This window comes from Nematostella vectensis, chromosome 1, assembly GCF_932526225.1.
Source record: "Nematostella vectensis chromosome 1, jaNemVect1.1, whole genome shotgun sequence".
Lineage (NCBI taxonomy): Eukaryota > Metazoa > Cnidaria > Anthozoa > Actiniaria > Edwardsiidae > Nematostella > Nematostella vectensis.
The window spans coordinates 2,319,018-2,336,450 of NC_064034.1; the positions used below are offsets into that span (position 1 = coordinate 2,319,018).

The 17,433-nt window shown below is 47.0% G+C and overlaps 1 protein-coding gene across 1 annotated transcript in view; it reads right to left on the bottom strand.

The window, feature by feature from the left end:
• Positions 1-17,433, bottom strand: part of LOC116611762 — a 64,607-nt gene that overhangs the window by 24,719 nt on the left and 22,455 nt on the right. Inside the window, exons 34-38 of the mRNA XM_048729440.1 lie at positions 17,376-17,421; positions 17,222-17,301; positions 16,660-16,768; positions 15,800-15,938; positions 14,927-15,248 (exon numbers count right to left, since the gene is read on the bottom strand). Of these exons, the coding sequence (XP_048585397.1) occupies positions 14,927-15,248; positions 15,800-15,938; positions 16,660-16,768; positions 17,222-17,301; positions 17,376-17,421 (696 nt within the window). The remainder of the gene's footprint in view (positions 1-14,926; positions 15,249-15,799; positions 15,939-16,659; positions 16,769-17,221; positions 17,302-17,375; positions 17,422-17,433) is intronic.

A 17,433-nucleotide genomic window follows, 5' to 3' on the forward strand; every position in this document is an offset into this window, starting at 1 on the left:
GGGATAACTGTACAGTGGGGAGGGTAGATAGTGTTGATTCACCTAGGGGATAACTGTACAGTGGGGAGGGTAGATATTGTTGATTCACCTAGGAGATAACTGTACAGTGGGGAGGGTGGATAGTGTTGATTCACCTAGGGGATAACTATACAGTGGGGAGGGTACATAGTGTTGATTCACCTAGGGGATAACTGTACAGTGGGAAGGGTAGATAGTGTTGATTCACCTAGGGGATAACTGTACATTGGGGAGGGTAGATAGTGTTGATTCACCTAGGGGATAACTGTACAGTGGGAAGGGTAGATAGTGTTGATTCACCTAGGGGATAACTGTACAGTGGGGAGGGTAGATAGTGTTGATTCACCTAGGGAATAACTGTACAATGGGGAGGGTACATAGTGTTGATTCACCTAGGGGATAACTGTACAGTGGGTGGGGTAGATAGTGTTGATTCACCTAGGGGATAACTGTACATTGGGGAGGGTAGATAGTGTTGATTCACCTAGGGGATAACTGTACAGTGGGAAGGGTAGATAGTGTTGATTCACCTAGGGGATAACTGTACAGTGGGGAGGGTACATAGTGTTGATTCACCTAGGAGATAACTGTACAGTGGGGAGGGTGGATAGTGTTGATTCACCTAGGGGATAACTGTACAGTGGGGAGAGTACGTAAAGTTGGTCCACCTAGGGGATAACTGTACAATGGGGAGGGTAGATAGTGATGATTCACCTAGGGGATAACTGTACAGTGGGGAGGGTACATCGTGTTGGTCCACCTAGGGGATAACTGTACAGTGGGGAGGGTACATCGTGTTGGTCCACCTAGGGGATAACTGTACAGTGGGGAGGGTACATCGTGTTGGTCCACCTAGGGGATAACTGTACAGTGGGGAGGGTACATCGTGTTGGTCCACCTAGGGGATAACTGTACAGTGGGGAGGGTACATCGTGTTGGTCCACCTAGGGGATAACTGTACAGTGGGGAGGGTACATCGTGTTGGTCCACCTAGGGGATAACTGTACAGTGGGTGGGGTAGATAGTGATGATTCACCTAGGGGATAACTGTACAGTGGGAAGGGTGGATAGTGTTGATTCACCTAGGGGATAACTGTACAGTGGGGAGGGAACATCGTGTTGGTCCACCTAGGGGATAACTGTACAGTGGGGAGGGTACATCGTGTTGGTCCACCTAGGGGATAACTGTACAGTGGGGAGGGTACATCGTGTTGGTCCACCTAGGGGATAACTGTACAGTGGGGAGGGTACATAGTGTTGATTCACCTAGAGGATAACTGTACAGTGGGGAGGGTAGATAGTGTTGATTCACCTAGGGGATAACTGTACAATGGGGAGGGTAGATAGTGTTGATTCACCTAGGGGATAACTGTACAGTGGGAAGGCTAGATAGTGTTGATTCACCTAGGGGATAACTGTACAGTGGGAAGGGTAGATAGTGTTGATTCACCTAGGGGATAACTGTACATTGGGGAGGGTAGATAGTGTTGATTCACCTAGGGGATAACTGTACAGTGGGAAGGGTAGATAGTGTTGATTCACCTAGGGGATAACTGTACAGTGGGGAGGGTAGATAGTGTTGATTCACCTAGGGGGTAACTGTACAATGGGGAGGGTACATAGTGTTGATTCACCTAGGGGATAACTGTACAGTGGGTGGGGTAGATAGTGTTGATTCACCTAGGGGATAACTGTACATTGGGGAGGGTAGATAGTGTTGATTCACCTAGGGGATAACTGTACAGTGGGGAGGGTAGATAGTGTTGATTCACCTAGGGGATAACTGTACAGTGGGGAGGGTAGATAGTGTTGATTCACCTAGGGGATAACTGTACAATGGGGAGGGTAGATAGTGTTGATTCACCTAGGGGATAACTGTACAGTGGGGAGGGTAGATAGTGTTGATTCACCTAGGGGATAACTGTACAATGGGGAGGGTAGATAGTGTTGATTCACCTAGGGGATAACTGTACAGTGGGGAGGGTGGATAGTGTTGATTCACCTAGGGGATAACTGTACAGTGGGTGGGGTACATAGTGTTGATTCACCTAGGGGATAACTATACAGTGGGGAGGGTAGATAGTGTTGATTCACCTAGGGGATAACTGTACAGTGGGGAGGGTAGATAGTGTTGATTCACCTAGGGGATAACTGTACAGTGGGGAGGGTAGATAGTGTTGATTCACCTAGGGGATAACTGTACAAAGGGGAGGGTAGATATTGTTGATTCACCTAGGAGATAACTGTACAGTGGGGAGGGTGGATAGTGTTGATTCACCTAGGGGATAACTGTACAGTGGGGAGGGTAGATAGTGTTGATTCACCTAGGGGATAACTGTACAGTGGGGAGGGTAGATAGTGTTGATTCGCCTAGGGGATAACTGTACAGTGGGGAGGGTGGATAGTGTTGATTTACCTAAGGGATAACTGTACAGTGGGGAGGGTACATAGTGTTGATTCACCTAGGGGATAACTATACAGTGGGGAGGGTGGATAGTGTTGATTCACCTAGAGGATAACTGTACAGTGGGGATGGTGGATAGTGTTGATTCACCTAGGGGATAACTGTACAGTGGGAAGGGTACATAGTGTTGATTTACCTAGGGGATAACTGTACATTGGGTGGGTGGGTAGTGTTGATTCACCTAGGGGATAACTGTACAGTGGGGAGGGTGGATAGTGTTGATTCACCTAGGGGATAACTGTACAGTGGGTGGGGTTGATAGTGTTGATTCACCTAAGGGATAACTGTACAGTGGGAAGGGTACATCGTGTTGATTCACCTAGGGGATAACTGTACAGTGGGTGGGGTAGATAGTGTTGATTCACCTAGGGGATAACTATACAGTGGGGAGGGTGGATAGTGTTGATTCACCTAAGGGATAACTGTACAGTGGGAAGGGTACATCGTGTTGATTCACCTAGGGGATAACTGTACAGTGGGTGGGGTAGATAGTGTTGATTCACCTAGGGGATAACTGTACAGTGGGGAGGGTAGATAGTGTTGATTCACCTAGGGGATAACTGTACAGTGGGGAGGGTAGATAGTGTTGATTCACCTAGGGGATAACTGTACAGTGGGGAGGGTGGATAGTGTTGATTCACCTAGGAGATAACTGTACAGTGGGGAGGGTAGATAGTGTTGATTCACCTAGGGGATAACTGTACAGTGTGGAGGGTACATAGTGTTGATTCGCCTAGGGGATAACGGTACAATGGGGAGGGTACATCGTGTTGATTCAGCTAGGGGATAACTGTACAGTGGGGAGGGTAGATAGTGTTGATTCACCTAGGGGATAACTGTACAGTGGGGAGGGTACATAGTGTTGATTCACCTAGGGGATAACTGTACAGTGGGGAGGGTACATAGTGTTGATTCACCTAGGAGATAACTGTACAGTGGGGAGGGTGGATAGTGTTGATTCACCTAGGGGATAACTGTACAGTGGGGAGAGTACGTAAAGTTGGTCCACCTAGGGGATAACTGTACAATGGGGAGGGTAGATAGTGATGATTCACCTAGGGGATAACTGTACAGTGGGGAGGGTACATCGTGTTGGTCCACCTAGGGGATAACTGTACAGTGGGGAGGGTACATCGTGTTGGTCCACCTAGGGGATAACTGTACAGTGGGGAGGGTACATCGTGTTGGTCCACCTAGGGGATAACTGTACAGTGGGGAGGGTACATCGTGTTGGTCCACCTAGGGGATAACTGTACAGTGGGTGGGGTAGATAGTGATGATTCACCTAGGGGATAACTGTACAGTGGGAAGGGTGGATAGTGTTGATTCACCTAGGGGATAACTGTACAGTGGGGAGGGTACATCGTGTTGGTCCACCTAGGGGATAACTGTACAGTGGGGAGGGTACATAGTGTTGGTCCACCTAGAGGATAACTGTACAGTGGGGAGGGTACATCGTGTTGGTCCACCTAGGGGATAACTGTACAGTGGGGAGGGTACATAGTGTTGATTCACCTAGAGGATAACTGTACAGTGGGGAGGGTAGATAGTGTTGATTCACCTAGGGGATAACTGTACAATGGGGAGGGTAGATAGTGTTGATTCACCTAGGGGATAACTGTACAGTGGGGAGGGTACATCGTGTTGGTCCACCTAGGGGATAACTGTACAGTGGGGAGGGTACACAGTGTTGATTCACCTAGAGGATAACTGTACAGTGGGAAGGGTACATAGTGTTGATTCACCTAGGGGATAACTGTACATTGGGTGGGGTACATAGTGTTGATTCACCTAGGGGATAACTGTACAGTGGGGAGGGTAGATAGTGTTGATTCACCTAGGGGATAACTGTACAGTGGGGAGGGTAGATAGTGTTGATTCACCTAGGGGATAACTGTACATTGGGGAGGGTAGATAGTGTTGATTCACCTAGGGGATAACTGTACAGTGGGGAGGGTAGATAGTGTTGATTCACCTAGGGGATAACTGTACAGTGGGGAGGGTAGATATTGTTGATTCACCTAGGAGATAACTGTACAGTGGGGAGGGTGGATAGTGTTGATTCACCTAGGGGATAACTATACAGTGGGTAGGGTACATAGTGTTGATTCACCTAGGGGATAACTGTACAGTGGGAAGGGTAGATAGTGTTGATTCACCTAGGGGATAACTGTACATTGGGGAGGGTAGATAGTGTTGATTCACCTAGGGGATAACTGTACAGTGGGAAGGGTAGATAGTGTTGATTCACCTAGGGGATAACTGTACAGTGGGGAGGGTAGATAGTGTTGATTCACCTAGGGGATAACTGTACAATGGGGAGGGTACATAGTGTTGATTCACCTAGGGGATAACTGTACAGTGGGTGGGGTAGATAGTGTTGATTCACCTAGGGGATAACTGTACATTGGGGAGGGTAGATAGTGTTGATTCACCTAGGGGATAACTGTACAGTGGGAAGGGTAGATAGTGTTGATTCACCTAGGGGATAACTGTACAGTGGGGAGGGTACATAGTGTTGATTCACCTAGGAGATAACTGTACAGTGGGGAGGGTGGATAGTGTTGATTCACCTAGGGGATAACTGTACAGTGGGGAGAGTACGTAAAGTTGGTCCACCTAGGGGATAACTGTACAATGGGGAGGGTAGATAGTGATGATTCACCTAGGGGATAACTGTACAGTGGGGAGGGTACATCGTGTTGGTCCACCTAGGGGATAACTGTACAGTGGGGAGGGTACATCGTGTTGGTCCACCTAGGGGATAACTGTACAGTGGGGAGGGTACATCGTGTTGGTCCACCTAGGGGATAACTGTACAGTGGGGAGGGTACATCGTGTTGGTCCACCTAGGGGATAACTGTACAGTGGGTGGGGTAGATAGTGATGATTCACCTAGGGGATAACTGTACAGTGGGAAGGGTGGATAGTGTTGATTCACCTAGGGGATAACTGTACAGTGGGGAGGGTACATCGTGTTGGTCCACCTAGGGGATAACTGTACAGTGGGGAGGGTACATCGTGTTGGTCTACCTAGGGGATAACTGTACAGTGGGGAGGGTACATCGTGTTGGTCCACCTAGGGGATAACTGTACAGTGGGGAGGGTACATAGTGTTGATTCACCTAGAGGATAACTGTACAGTGGGGAGGGTAGATAGTGTTGATTCACCTAGGGGATAACTGTACAATGGGGAGGGTAGATAGTGTTTATTCACCTAGGGGATAACTGTACAGTGGGGAGGGTACATCGTGTTGGTCCACCTAGGGGATAACTGTACAGTGGGGAGGGTACATAGTGTTGATTCACCTAGGGGATAACTGTACATTGGGTGGGGTACATAGTGTTGATTCACCTAGGGGATAACTGTACATTGGGGAGGGTAGATAGTGTTGATTCACCTAGGGGATAACTGTACAGTGGGAAGGGTAGATAGTGTTGATTCACCTAGGGGATAACTGTACAGTGGGAAGGGTAGATAGTGTTGATTCACCTAGGGGATAACTGTACATTGGGGAGGGTAGATAGTGTTGATTCACCTAGGGGATAACTGTACAGTGGGAAGGGTAGATAGTGTTGATTCACCTAGGGGATAACTGTACAGTGGGGAGGGTAGATAGTGTTGATTCACCTAGGGGATAACTGTACAATGGGGAGGGTACATAGTGTTGATTAACCTTGGGGATAACTGTACAGTGGGGAGGGTACACAGTGTTGATTCACCTAGAGGATAACTGTACAGTGGGAAGGGTAGATAGTGTTGATTCACCTAGGGGATAACTGTACAATGGGGAGGGTAGATAGTGTTGATACACCTAGGGGATAACTGTACATTGGGTGGGGTACATAGTGTTGATTCACCTAGGAGATAACTGTACAGTGGGGAGGGTGGATAGTGTTGATTCACCTAGGGGATAACTGTACAGTGGGGAGAGTACGTAAAGTTGGTCCACCTAGGGGATAACTGTACAATGGGGAGGGTAGATAGTGATGATTCACCTAGGGGATAACTGTACAGTGGGGAGGGTACATCGTGTTGGTCCACCTAGGGGATAACTGTACAGTGGGGAGGGTACATCGTGTTGGTCCACCTAGGGGATAACTGTACAGTGGGGAGGGTACATCGTGTTGGTCCACCTAGGGGATAACTGTACAGTGGGGAGGGTACATCGTGTTGGTCCACCTAGGGGATAACTGTACAGTGGGTGGGGTAGATAGTGATGATTCACCTAGGGATTAACTGTACAGTGGGAAGGGTGGATAGTGTTGATTCACCTAGGGGATAACTGTACAGTGGGGAGGGTACATAGTGTTGATTCACCTAGAGGATAACTGTACAGTGGGGAGGGTAGATAGTGTTGATTCACCTAGGGGATAACTGTACAATGGGGAGGGTAGATAGTGTTGATTCACCTAGGGGATAACTGTACAGTGGGGAGGGTACATCGTGTTGGTCCACCTAGGGGATAACTGTACAGTGGGGAGGGTACACAGTGTTGATTCACCTAGAGGATAACTGTACAGTGGGAAGGGTACATAGTGTTGATTCACCTAGGGGATAACTGTACATTGGGTGGGGTACATAGTGTTGATTCACCTAGGGGATAACTGTACAGTGGGGAGGGTAGATAGTGTTGATTCACCTAGGGGATAACTGTACAGTGGGGAGGGTAGATAGTGTTGATTCACCTAGGGGATAACTGTACATTGGGGAGGGTAGATAGTGTTGATTCACCTAGGGGATAACTGTACAGTGGGAAGGGTAGATAGTGTTGATTCACCTAGGGTATAACTGTACAGTGGGAAGGGTAGATAGTGTTGATTCACCTAGGGGATAACTGTACATTGGGGAGGGTAGATAGTGTTGATTCACCTAGGGGATAACTGTACAGTGGGAAGGGTAGATAGTGTTGATTCACCTAGGGGATAACTGTACAGTGGGGAGGGTAGATAGTGTTGATTCACCTAGGGGATAACTGTACAATGGGGAGGGTACATAGTGTTGATTCACCTAGGGGATAACTGTACAGTGGGTGGGGTAGATAGTGTTGATTCACCTAGGGGATAACTGTACATTGGGGAGGGTAGATAGTGTTGATTCACCTAGGGGATAACTGTACAGTGGGAAGGGTAGATAGTGTTGATTCACCTAGGGGATAACTGTACAGTGGGGAGGGTACATAGTGTTGATTCACCTAGGAGATAACTGTACAGTGGGGAGGGTGGATAGTGTTGATTCACCTAGGGGATAACTGTACAGTGGGGAGAGTACGTAAAGTTGGTCCACCTAGGGGATAACTGTACAATGGGGAGGGTAGATAGTGATGATTCACCTAGGGGATAACTGTACAGTGGGGAGGGTACATCGTGTTGGTCCACCTAGGGGATAACTGTACAGTGGGGAGGGTACATCGTGTTGGTCCACCTAGGGGATAACTGTACAGTGGGGAGGGTACATCGTGTTGGTCCACCTAGGGGATAACTGTACAGTGGGGAGGGTACATCGTGTTGGTCCACCTAGGGGATAACTGTACAGTGGGTGGGGTAGATAGTGATGATTCACCTAGGGGATAACTGTACAGTGGGAAGGGTGGATAGTGTTGATTCACCTAGGGGATAACTGTACAGTGGGGAGGGTACATCGTGTTGGTCCACCTAGGGGATAACTGTACAGTGGGGAGGGTACATCGTGTTGGTCCACCTAGGGGATAACTGTACAGTGGGGAGGGTACATCGTGTTGGTCCACCTAGGGGATAACTGTACAGTGGGGAGGGTACATAGTGTTGATTCACCTAGAGGATAACTGTACAGTGGGGAGGGTAGATAGTGTTGATTCACCTAGGGGATAACTGTACAATGGGGAGGGTAGATAGTGTGTATTCACCTAGGGGATAACTGTACAGTGGGGAGGGTACACAGTGTTGATTCACCTAGAGGATAACTGTACAGTGGGAAGGGTACATAGTGTTGATTCACCTAGGGGATAACTGTACATTGGGTGGGGTACATAGTGTTGATTCACCTAGGGGATAACTGTACATTGGGGAGGGTAGATAGTGTTGATTCACCTAGGGGATAACTGTACAGTGGGAAGGCTAGATAGTGTTGATTCACCTAGGGGATAACTGTACAGTGGGAAGGGTAGATAGTGTTGATTCACCTAGGGGATAACTGTACATTGGGGAGGGTAGATAGTGTTGATTCACCTAGGGGATAACTGTACAGTGGGAAGGGTAGATAGTGTTGATTCACCTAGGGGATAACTGTACAGTGGGGAGGGTAGATAGTGTTGATTCACCTAGGGGATAACTGTACAATGGGGAGGGTACATAGTGTTGATTCACCTAGGGGATAACTGTACAGTGGGTGGGGTAGATAGTGTTGATTCACCTAGGGGATAACTGTACATTGGGGAGGGTAGATAGTGTTGATTCACCTAGGGGATAACTGTACAGTGGGAAGGGTAGATAGTGTTGATTCACCTAGGGGATAACTGTACAGTGGGGAGGGTAGATAGTGTTGATTCACCTAGGGGATAACTGTACAATGGGGAGGGTAGATAGTGTTGATTCACCTAGGGGATAACTGTACAGTGGGGAGGGTAGATAGTGTTGATTCACCTAGGGGATAACTGTACAATGGGGAGGGTAGATAGTGTTGATTCACCTAGGGGATAACTGTACAGTGGGGAGGGTGGATAGTGTTGATTCACCTAGGGGATAACTGTACAGTGGGTGGGGTACATAGTGTTGATTCACCTAGGGGATAACTATACAGTGGGGAGGGTAGATAGTGTTGATTCACCTAGGGGATAACTGTACAGTGGGGAGGGTTGATAGTGTTGATTCACCTAGGGGATAACTGTACAGTGGGGAGGGTAGATAGTGTTGATTCACCTAGGGGATAACTGTACAGTGGGGAGGGTAGATATTGTTGATTCACCTAGGAGATAACTGTACAGTGGGGAGGGTGGATAGTGTTGATTCACCTAGGGGATAACTGTACAGTGGGGAGGGTAGATAGTGTTGATTCACCTAGGGGATAACTGTACAGTGGGGAGGGTAGATAGTGTTGATTCGCCTAGGGGATAACTGTACAGTGGGGAGGGTGGATAGTGTTGATTTACCTAAGGGATAACTGTACAGTGGGGAGGGTACATAGTGTTGATTCACCTAGGGGATAACTATACAGTGGGGAGGGTGGATAGTGTTGATTCACCTAGAGGATAACTGTACAGTGGGGAGGGTGGATAGTGTTGATTCACCTAGGGGATAACTGTACAGTGGGAAGGGTACATAGTGTTGATTTACCTAGGGGATAACTGTACATTGGGTGGGTGGGTAGTGTTGATTCACCTAGGGGAAAACTGTACAGTGGGGAGGGTGGATAGTGTTCATTCACCTAGGGGATAACTGTACAGTGGGTGGGGTTGATAGTGTTGATTCACCTAAGGGATAACTGTACAGTGGGAAGGGTACATCGTGTTGATTCACCTAGGGGATAACTGTACAGTGGGTGGGGTAGATAGTGTTGATTCACCTAGGGGATAACTATACAGTGGGGAGGGTGGATAGTGTTGATTCACCTAAGGGATAACTGTACAGTGGGAAGGGTACATCGTGTTTATTCACCTAGGGGATAACTGTACAGTGGGTGGGGTAGATAGTGTTGATTCACCTAGGGGATAACTGTACAGTGGGGAGGGTAGATAGTGTTGATTCACCTAGGGGATAACTGTACAGTGGGGAGGGTAGATAGTGTTGATTCACCTAGGGGATAACTGTACAGTGGGGAGGGTGGATAGTGTTGATTCACCTAGGAGATAACTGTACAGTGGGGAGGGTAGATAGTGTTGATTCACCTAGGGGATAACTGTACAGTGTGGAGGGTACATAGTGTTGATTCGCCTAGGGGATAACGGTACAATGGGGAGGGTACATCGTGTTGATTCAGCTAGGGGATAACTGTACAGTGGGGAGGGTAGATAGTGTTGATTCACCTAGGGGATAACTGTACAGTGGGGAGGGTACATAGTGTTGATTCACCTAGGGGATAACTGTACAGTGGGGAGGGTACATAGTGTTGATTCACCTAGGAGATAACTGTACAGTGGGGAGGGTGGATAGTGTTGATTCACCTAGGGGATAACTGTACAGTGGGGAGAGTACGTAAAGTTGGTCCACCTAGGGGATAACTGTACAATGGGGAGGGTAGATAGTGATGATTCACCTAGGGGATAACTGTACAGTGGGGAGGGTACATCGTGTTGGTCCACCTAGGGGATAACTGTACAGTGGGGAGGGTACATCGTGTTGGTCCACCTAGGGGATAACTGTACAGTGGGGAGGGTACATCGTGTTGGTCCACCTAGGGGATAACTGTACAGTGGGGAGGGTACATCGTGTTGGTCCACCTAGGGGATAACTGTACAGTGGGTGGGGTAGATAGTGATGATTCACCTAGGGGATAACTGTACAGTGGGAAGGGTGGATATTGTTGATTCACCTAGGGGATAACTGTACAGTGGGGAGGGTACATCGTGTTGGTCCACCTAGGGGATAACTGTACAGTGGGGAGGGTACATCGTGTTGGTCCACCTAGGGGATAACTGTACAGTGGGGAGGGTACATCGTGTTGGTCCACCTAGGGGATAACTGTACAGTGGGGAGGGTACATAGTGTTGATTCACCTAGAGGATAACTGTACAGTGGGGAGGGTAGATAGTGTTGATTCACCTAGGGGATAACTGTACAATGGGGAGGGTAGATAGTGTTGATTCACCTAGGGGATAACTGTACAGTGGGGAGGGTACATCGTGTTGGTCCACCTAGGGGATAACTGTACAGTGGGGAGGGTACACAGTGTTGATTCACCTAGAGGATAACTGTACAGTGGGAAGGGTACATAATGTTGATTCACCTAGGGGATAACTGTACATTGGGTGGGGTACATAGTGTTGATTCACCTAGGGGATAACTGTACAGTGGGGAGGGTAGATAGTGTTGATTCACCTAGGGGATAACTGTACAGTGGGGAGGGTAGATAGTGTTGATTCACCTAGGGGATAACTGTACATTGGGGAGGGTAGATAGTGTTGATTCACCTAGGGGATAACTGTACAGTGGGAAGGGTAGATAGTGTTGATTCACCTAGGGGATAACTGTACAGTGGGAAGGGTAGATAGTGTTGATTCACCTATGGGATAACTGTACATTGGGGAGGGTAGATAGTGTTGATTCACCTAGGGGATAACTGTACAGTGGGAAGGGTAGATAGTGTTGATTCACCTAGGGGATAACTGTACAGTGGGGAGGGTAGATAGTGTTGATTCACCTAGGGGATAACTGTACAATGGGGAGGGTACATAGTGTTGATTCACCTAGGGGATAACTGTACAGTGGGTGGGGTAGATAGTGTTGATTCACCTAGGGGATAACTGTACATTGGGGAGGGTAGATAGTGTTGATTCACCTAGGGGATAACTGTACAGTGGGAAGGGTAGATAGTGTTGATTCACCTAGGGGATAACTGTACAGTGGGGAGGGTACATAGTGTTGATTCACCTAGGAGATAACTGTACAGTGGGGAGGGTGGATAGTGTTGATTCACCTAGGGGATAACTGTACAGTGGGGAGAGTACGTAAAGTTGGTCCACCTAGGGGATAACTGTACAATGGGGAGGGTAGATAGTGATGATTCACCTAGGGGATAACTGTACAGTGGGGAGGGTACATCGTGTTGGTCCACCTAGGGGATAACTGTACAGTGGGGAGGGTACATCGTGTTGGTCCACCTAGGGGATAACTGTACAGTGGGGAGGGTACATCGTGTTGGTCCACCTAGGGGATAACTGTACAGTGGGGAGGGTACATCGTGTTGGTCCACCTAGGGGATAACTGTACAGTGGGTGGGGTAGATAGTGATGATTCACCCAGGGGATAACTGTACAGTGGGAAGGGTGGATAGTGTTGATTCACCTAGGGGATAACTGTACAGTGGGGAGGGTACATCGTGTTGGTCCACCTAGGGGATAACTGTACAGTGGGGAGGGTACATCGTGTTGGTCCACCTAGGGGATAACTGTACAGTGGGGAGGGTACATCGTGTTGGTCCACCTAGGGGATAACTGTACAGTGGGGAGGGTACATCGTGTTGGTCCACCTAGGGGATAACTGTACAGTGGGGAGGGTACATCGTGTTGGTCCACCTAGGGGATAACTGTACAGTGGGGAGGGTACATCGTGTTGGTCCACCTAGGGGATAACTGTACAGTGGGGAGGGTACATCGTGTTGGTCCACCTAGGGGATAACTGTACAGTGGGGAGGGTACATAGTGTTGATTCACCTAGAGGATAACTGTACAGTGGGGAGGGTAGATAGTGTTGATTCACCTAGGGGATAACTGTACAGTGGGGAGGGTACATCGTGTTGGTCCACCTAGGGGATAACTGTACAGTGGGGAGGGTACATAGTGTTGATTCACCTAGGGGATAACTGTACATTGGGTGGGGTACATAGTGTTGATTCACCTAGGGGATAACTGTACATTGGGGAGGGTAGATAGTGTTGATTCACCTAGGGGATAACTGTACAGTGGGAAGGGTAGATAATGTTGATTCACCTAGGGGATAACTGTACAGTGGGAAGGGTAGATAGTGTTGATTCACCTAGGGGATAACTGTACATTGGGGAGGGTAGATAGTGTTGATTCACCTAGGGGATAACTGTACAGTGGGAAGGGTAGATAGTGTTGATTCACCTAGGGGATAACTGTACAGTGGGGAGGGTAGATAGTGTTGATTCACCTAGGGGATAACTGTACAATGGGGAGGGTAGATAGTGTTGATTCACCTAGGGGATAACTGTACAGTGGGTGGGGTAGATAGTGTTGATTCACCTAGGGGATAACTGTACATTGGGGAGGGTAGATAGTGTTGATTCACCTAGGGGATAACTGTACAGTGGGAAGGGTAGATAGTGTTGATTCACCTAGGGGATAACTGTACAGTGGGGAGGGTAGATAGTGTTGATTCACCTAGGGGATAACTGTACAATGGGGAGGGTAGATAGTGTTGATTCACCTAGGGGATAACTGTACAGTGGGGAGGGTAGATAGTGTTGATTCACCTAGGGGATAACTGTACAATGGGGAGGGTAGATAGTGTTGATTCACCTAGGGGATAACTGTACAGTGGGGAGGGTGGATAGTGTTGATTCACCTAGGGGATAACTGTACAGTGGGTGGGGTACATAGTGTTGATTCACCTAAGGGATAACTGTACAGTGGGAAGGGTACATCGTGTTGATTCACCTAGGGGATAACTATACAGTGGGGAGGGTAGATAGTGTTGATTCACCTAGGGGATAACTGTACAGTGGGGAGGGTAGATAGTGTTGATTCACCTAGGGGATAACTGTACAGTGGGGAGGGTAGATAGTGTTGATTCACCTAGGGGATAACTGTACAGTGGGGAGGGTAGATATTGTTGATTCACCTAGGAGATAACTGTACAGTGGGGAGGGTGGATAGTGTTGATTCACCTAGGGGATAACTATACAGTGGGGAGGGTACATAGTGTTGATTCACCTAGAGGATAACTGTACAGTGGGGAAGGTGGATAGTGTTGATTCACCTAGGGGATAACTATACAGTGGGTGGGGTAGATAGTGTTGATTCACCTAGGGGATAACTGTACAGTGGGTGGGGTACATAGTGTTGATTCACCTAAGGGATAACTATACAGTGGGGAGGGTAGATAGTGTTGATTCACCTAGGGGATAACTGTACAGTGGGGAGGGTAGATAGTGTTGATTCACCTAGGGGATAACTGTACAGTGGGGAGGGTAGATAGTGTTGATTCACCTAGGGGATAACTGTACAGTGGGGAGGGTAGATATTGTTGATTCACCTAGGAGATAACTGTACAGTGGGGAGGGTGGATAGTGTTGATTCACCTAGGGGATAACTATACAGTGGGGAGGGTACATAGTGTTGATTCACCTAGAGGATAACTGTACAGTGGGGAGGGTGGATAGTGTTGATTCACCTAGGGGATAACTGTACAGTGGGGAGGGTACATAGTGTTGATTCACCTAGGGGATAACTGTACAGTGTGGAGGGTGGATAGTGTTGATTCACCTAGGTGGTAACTGTACAGTGTGGAGGGTAGATAGTGTTGATTCACCTAGGGGATAACTGTACAGTGGGGAGGGTACATAGTGTTGATTCACCTAGGGGATAACTATACAGTGGGGAGGGTACATAGTGTTGATTCACCTATGAGATAACTGTACAGTGGGGAGGGTACATAGTGTTGATTCACCTAAGGGATAACTATACAGTGGGGAGAGTACATAGTGTTGATTCACCTAGGGGATAACTGTACAGTGGGGAGGGTACATAGTGTTGATTAACCTAGGGGATAACTGTACGAAAATCTCACCTTCCTGGTTCCAGGTCTCCAACAGTGTATACCAGCTCGTCTAGAAAAATATCTGTGACGTCATTGGCAGGACAACTCCCGTGAAGCCCTCCATCCACAAACACGGCATAACTAGTGACTGGAGCTGCATTTTCCATGGGGGTGGGGCGGAATGGGACTGGTTGCCAGGCGATGGTGATGGCACCCCGGGTACTACTGGGTACCTCGTAGATCTCCGGAGAGAGGGGAGGGTGGGGGCATGTAATTGTCAACTCTTGAGATGGATGGCTGTCTCCTACGCTGTGGTTGGTTACAGCAACAACTCTGATCTTATGCTCCGCCCCTACAAACCATATCGAGGAAAAAAAAATCTTAGTAATGAGGAGTTTTAATAAAGTTCTTAAATTCTTCAAATCCACTGATATTTCTGATCCAAAATACGAGCCGTATTTTGGTAAACAATAAAGGCTGATACTTGATGGACAATATTTTACTTAAACTAACTTTTTTATTTGCTTGAGTTAGCCAATTGAAATAGATGCTTTTAGTGATTCAATATTATGAAGAGCTTATAATTACGGCGGGGTTGTCCTTTATGATTATTTGGGGTGTCTTGAAATCAAGGTCATCTTAAAGACTTAAGACTAATCTAGAGGTCTTTTTGCAAAAATTCTGACAGGATAAGTTAAAGTTTGATGGCAATCTCGCGTCCGTAGTAAGGGTAGACAACCAACAACAGCAAACACGACAGCTTCGTCGCTTCGAGAGAAAAAGGGGAGATTTTCATTTTAATTATATTTATTCATAAGAGTGAGTGGTGCAAGTCACAGATGAGAGGCGCATGGGGAGCAGACTGTAATTAATATAAACCCACATGAGCCATACATGATGTACCTTTTTCTAGGTGAGCAATAGTATGATGCACAGAGTCATGGGGAAGCAAGTCTTCGTGCTGTGTGCCGTTGACCGTTATTCTGTAGCCTACGACTTGGGCGTCTCCGAATGAGGGAACTTGCTTCCAACAGACAGTGGCCTTAAAATAATAGAAGAAATGAAAACGAAAAAGTATAATGGGACCCACTTTACAACTCCTGAACCTTAAAATACAGTTATTCATTCATTCAAATTAACGTTTGGTGGTTATTATATCAAATGCTCCTTTGAAAGACTCCTTGTGCATTCACTTGTAAGATATCTCAATATTAACAAAAAGGTGTGCCAAACAGTACGTCCTCTTTCCCTTTTCATGAAAAGTGTGAGCATTTTTTCAGGTTCACTGCAATTCACATTACAAGAGCAATTCACATTACAAGGGCAATTCACATTACAAGGGCAATTCACATGACAAGGGCAATTCACATTACAAGGGCAATTCACATTACAAGGGCAATTCACATTACAAGGGCAATTCACATTACAAGAGCAATTCACATTACAAGGGCAATTCACATTACAAGAGCAATTCACATTACAAGGGCAATTCACATTACAAGGGCAATTCACATTACAAGGGCAATTCACATTACAAGAGCAATTCACATTACAAGGGCAATTCACATTACAAGGGCAATTCACATTACAAGAGCAATTCACATTACAAGGGCAATTCACATTACAAGGGCAAATGCAGAAACATCTTAGTCCCAAATTTGTTTGCCCTGAATGAATTATGACGTAACGTCAGCGTTAAAAACAAAAGTCCTCCGGTTTGCATTCCGTCCTCTAGAAACGTCTTTGCTTAAGTTCTCTTTTACCTCGCGATCCCTGACAGCGGTCAAGTGGACCACAGGAGTCTTGGGTCGACCTGGCATTGTTAGCACCACGACGTTAGACATTGCCAGTGAGCTCGATACCACAGCCACCCTGGGACGGGTAAATCAGAGATACATCAACTAGGATAACAATTATTTACACCCAATCCTGAGACAAGCCGACCAAAGATACACTATTGAAAAAAAAATGTCAATGTAAAGAGCAAATGACCTATGTGTTAGAATAATATTCGTTGATAATATGTATATTTACATAAATATCACACTATCACACTAATATGTATACTATAGCATATTTATGTTTCTGTATTAGAAGACGCGACCCACTGTATCGTGCCCCAGTTAAAAGGCCAGGGAAATAACAAAAACCGGCACTCTAAAGCTAATGACTGCATTATTCCTCTCCTGCACATCCAACCATTACCCTGTACTCAGAAAAACTGAGCACGAAGACGATACAATCGTTTCTATTGCATAGCACTATGATTATAGCCGGGTCTCATAAAGTAAGTCACTTTAATATAAGGTACAGTGTAATTTGAACCTGTATGGCTGTCGTTGCCTCAGTCCCGCAACCTCGATGACGCGGCTCCTTGTTTTCCAGCAATGCTGTCTGTAGTTTGTCTTGATACGATAAAAAGTTTAATTTGTTAGCTCTACTGCATGATGCCTACACGTGCTACAAACTCTTGCCTTACCTTACGAGGCCAAATGTCCCGAGTACAACTCTCCTTAAAAAGCACACTGCAAGTACAA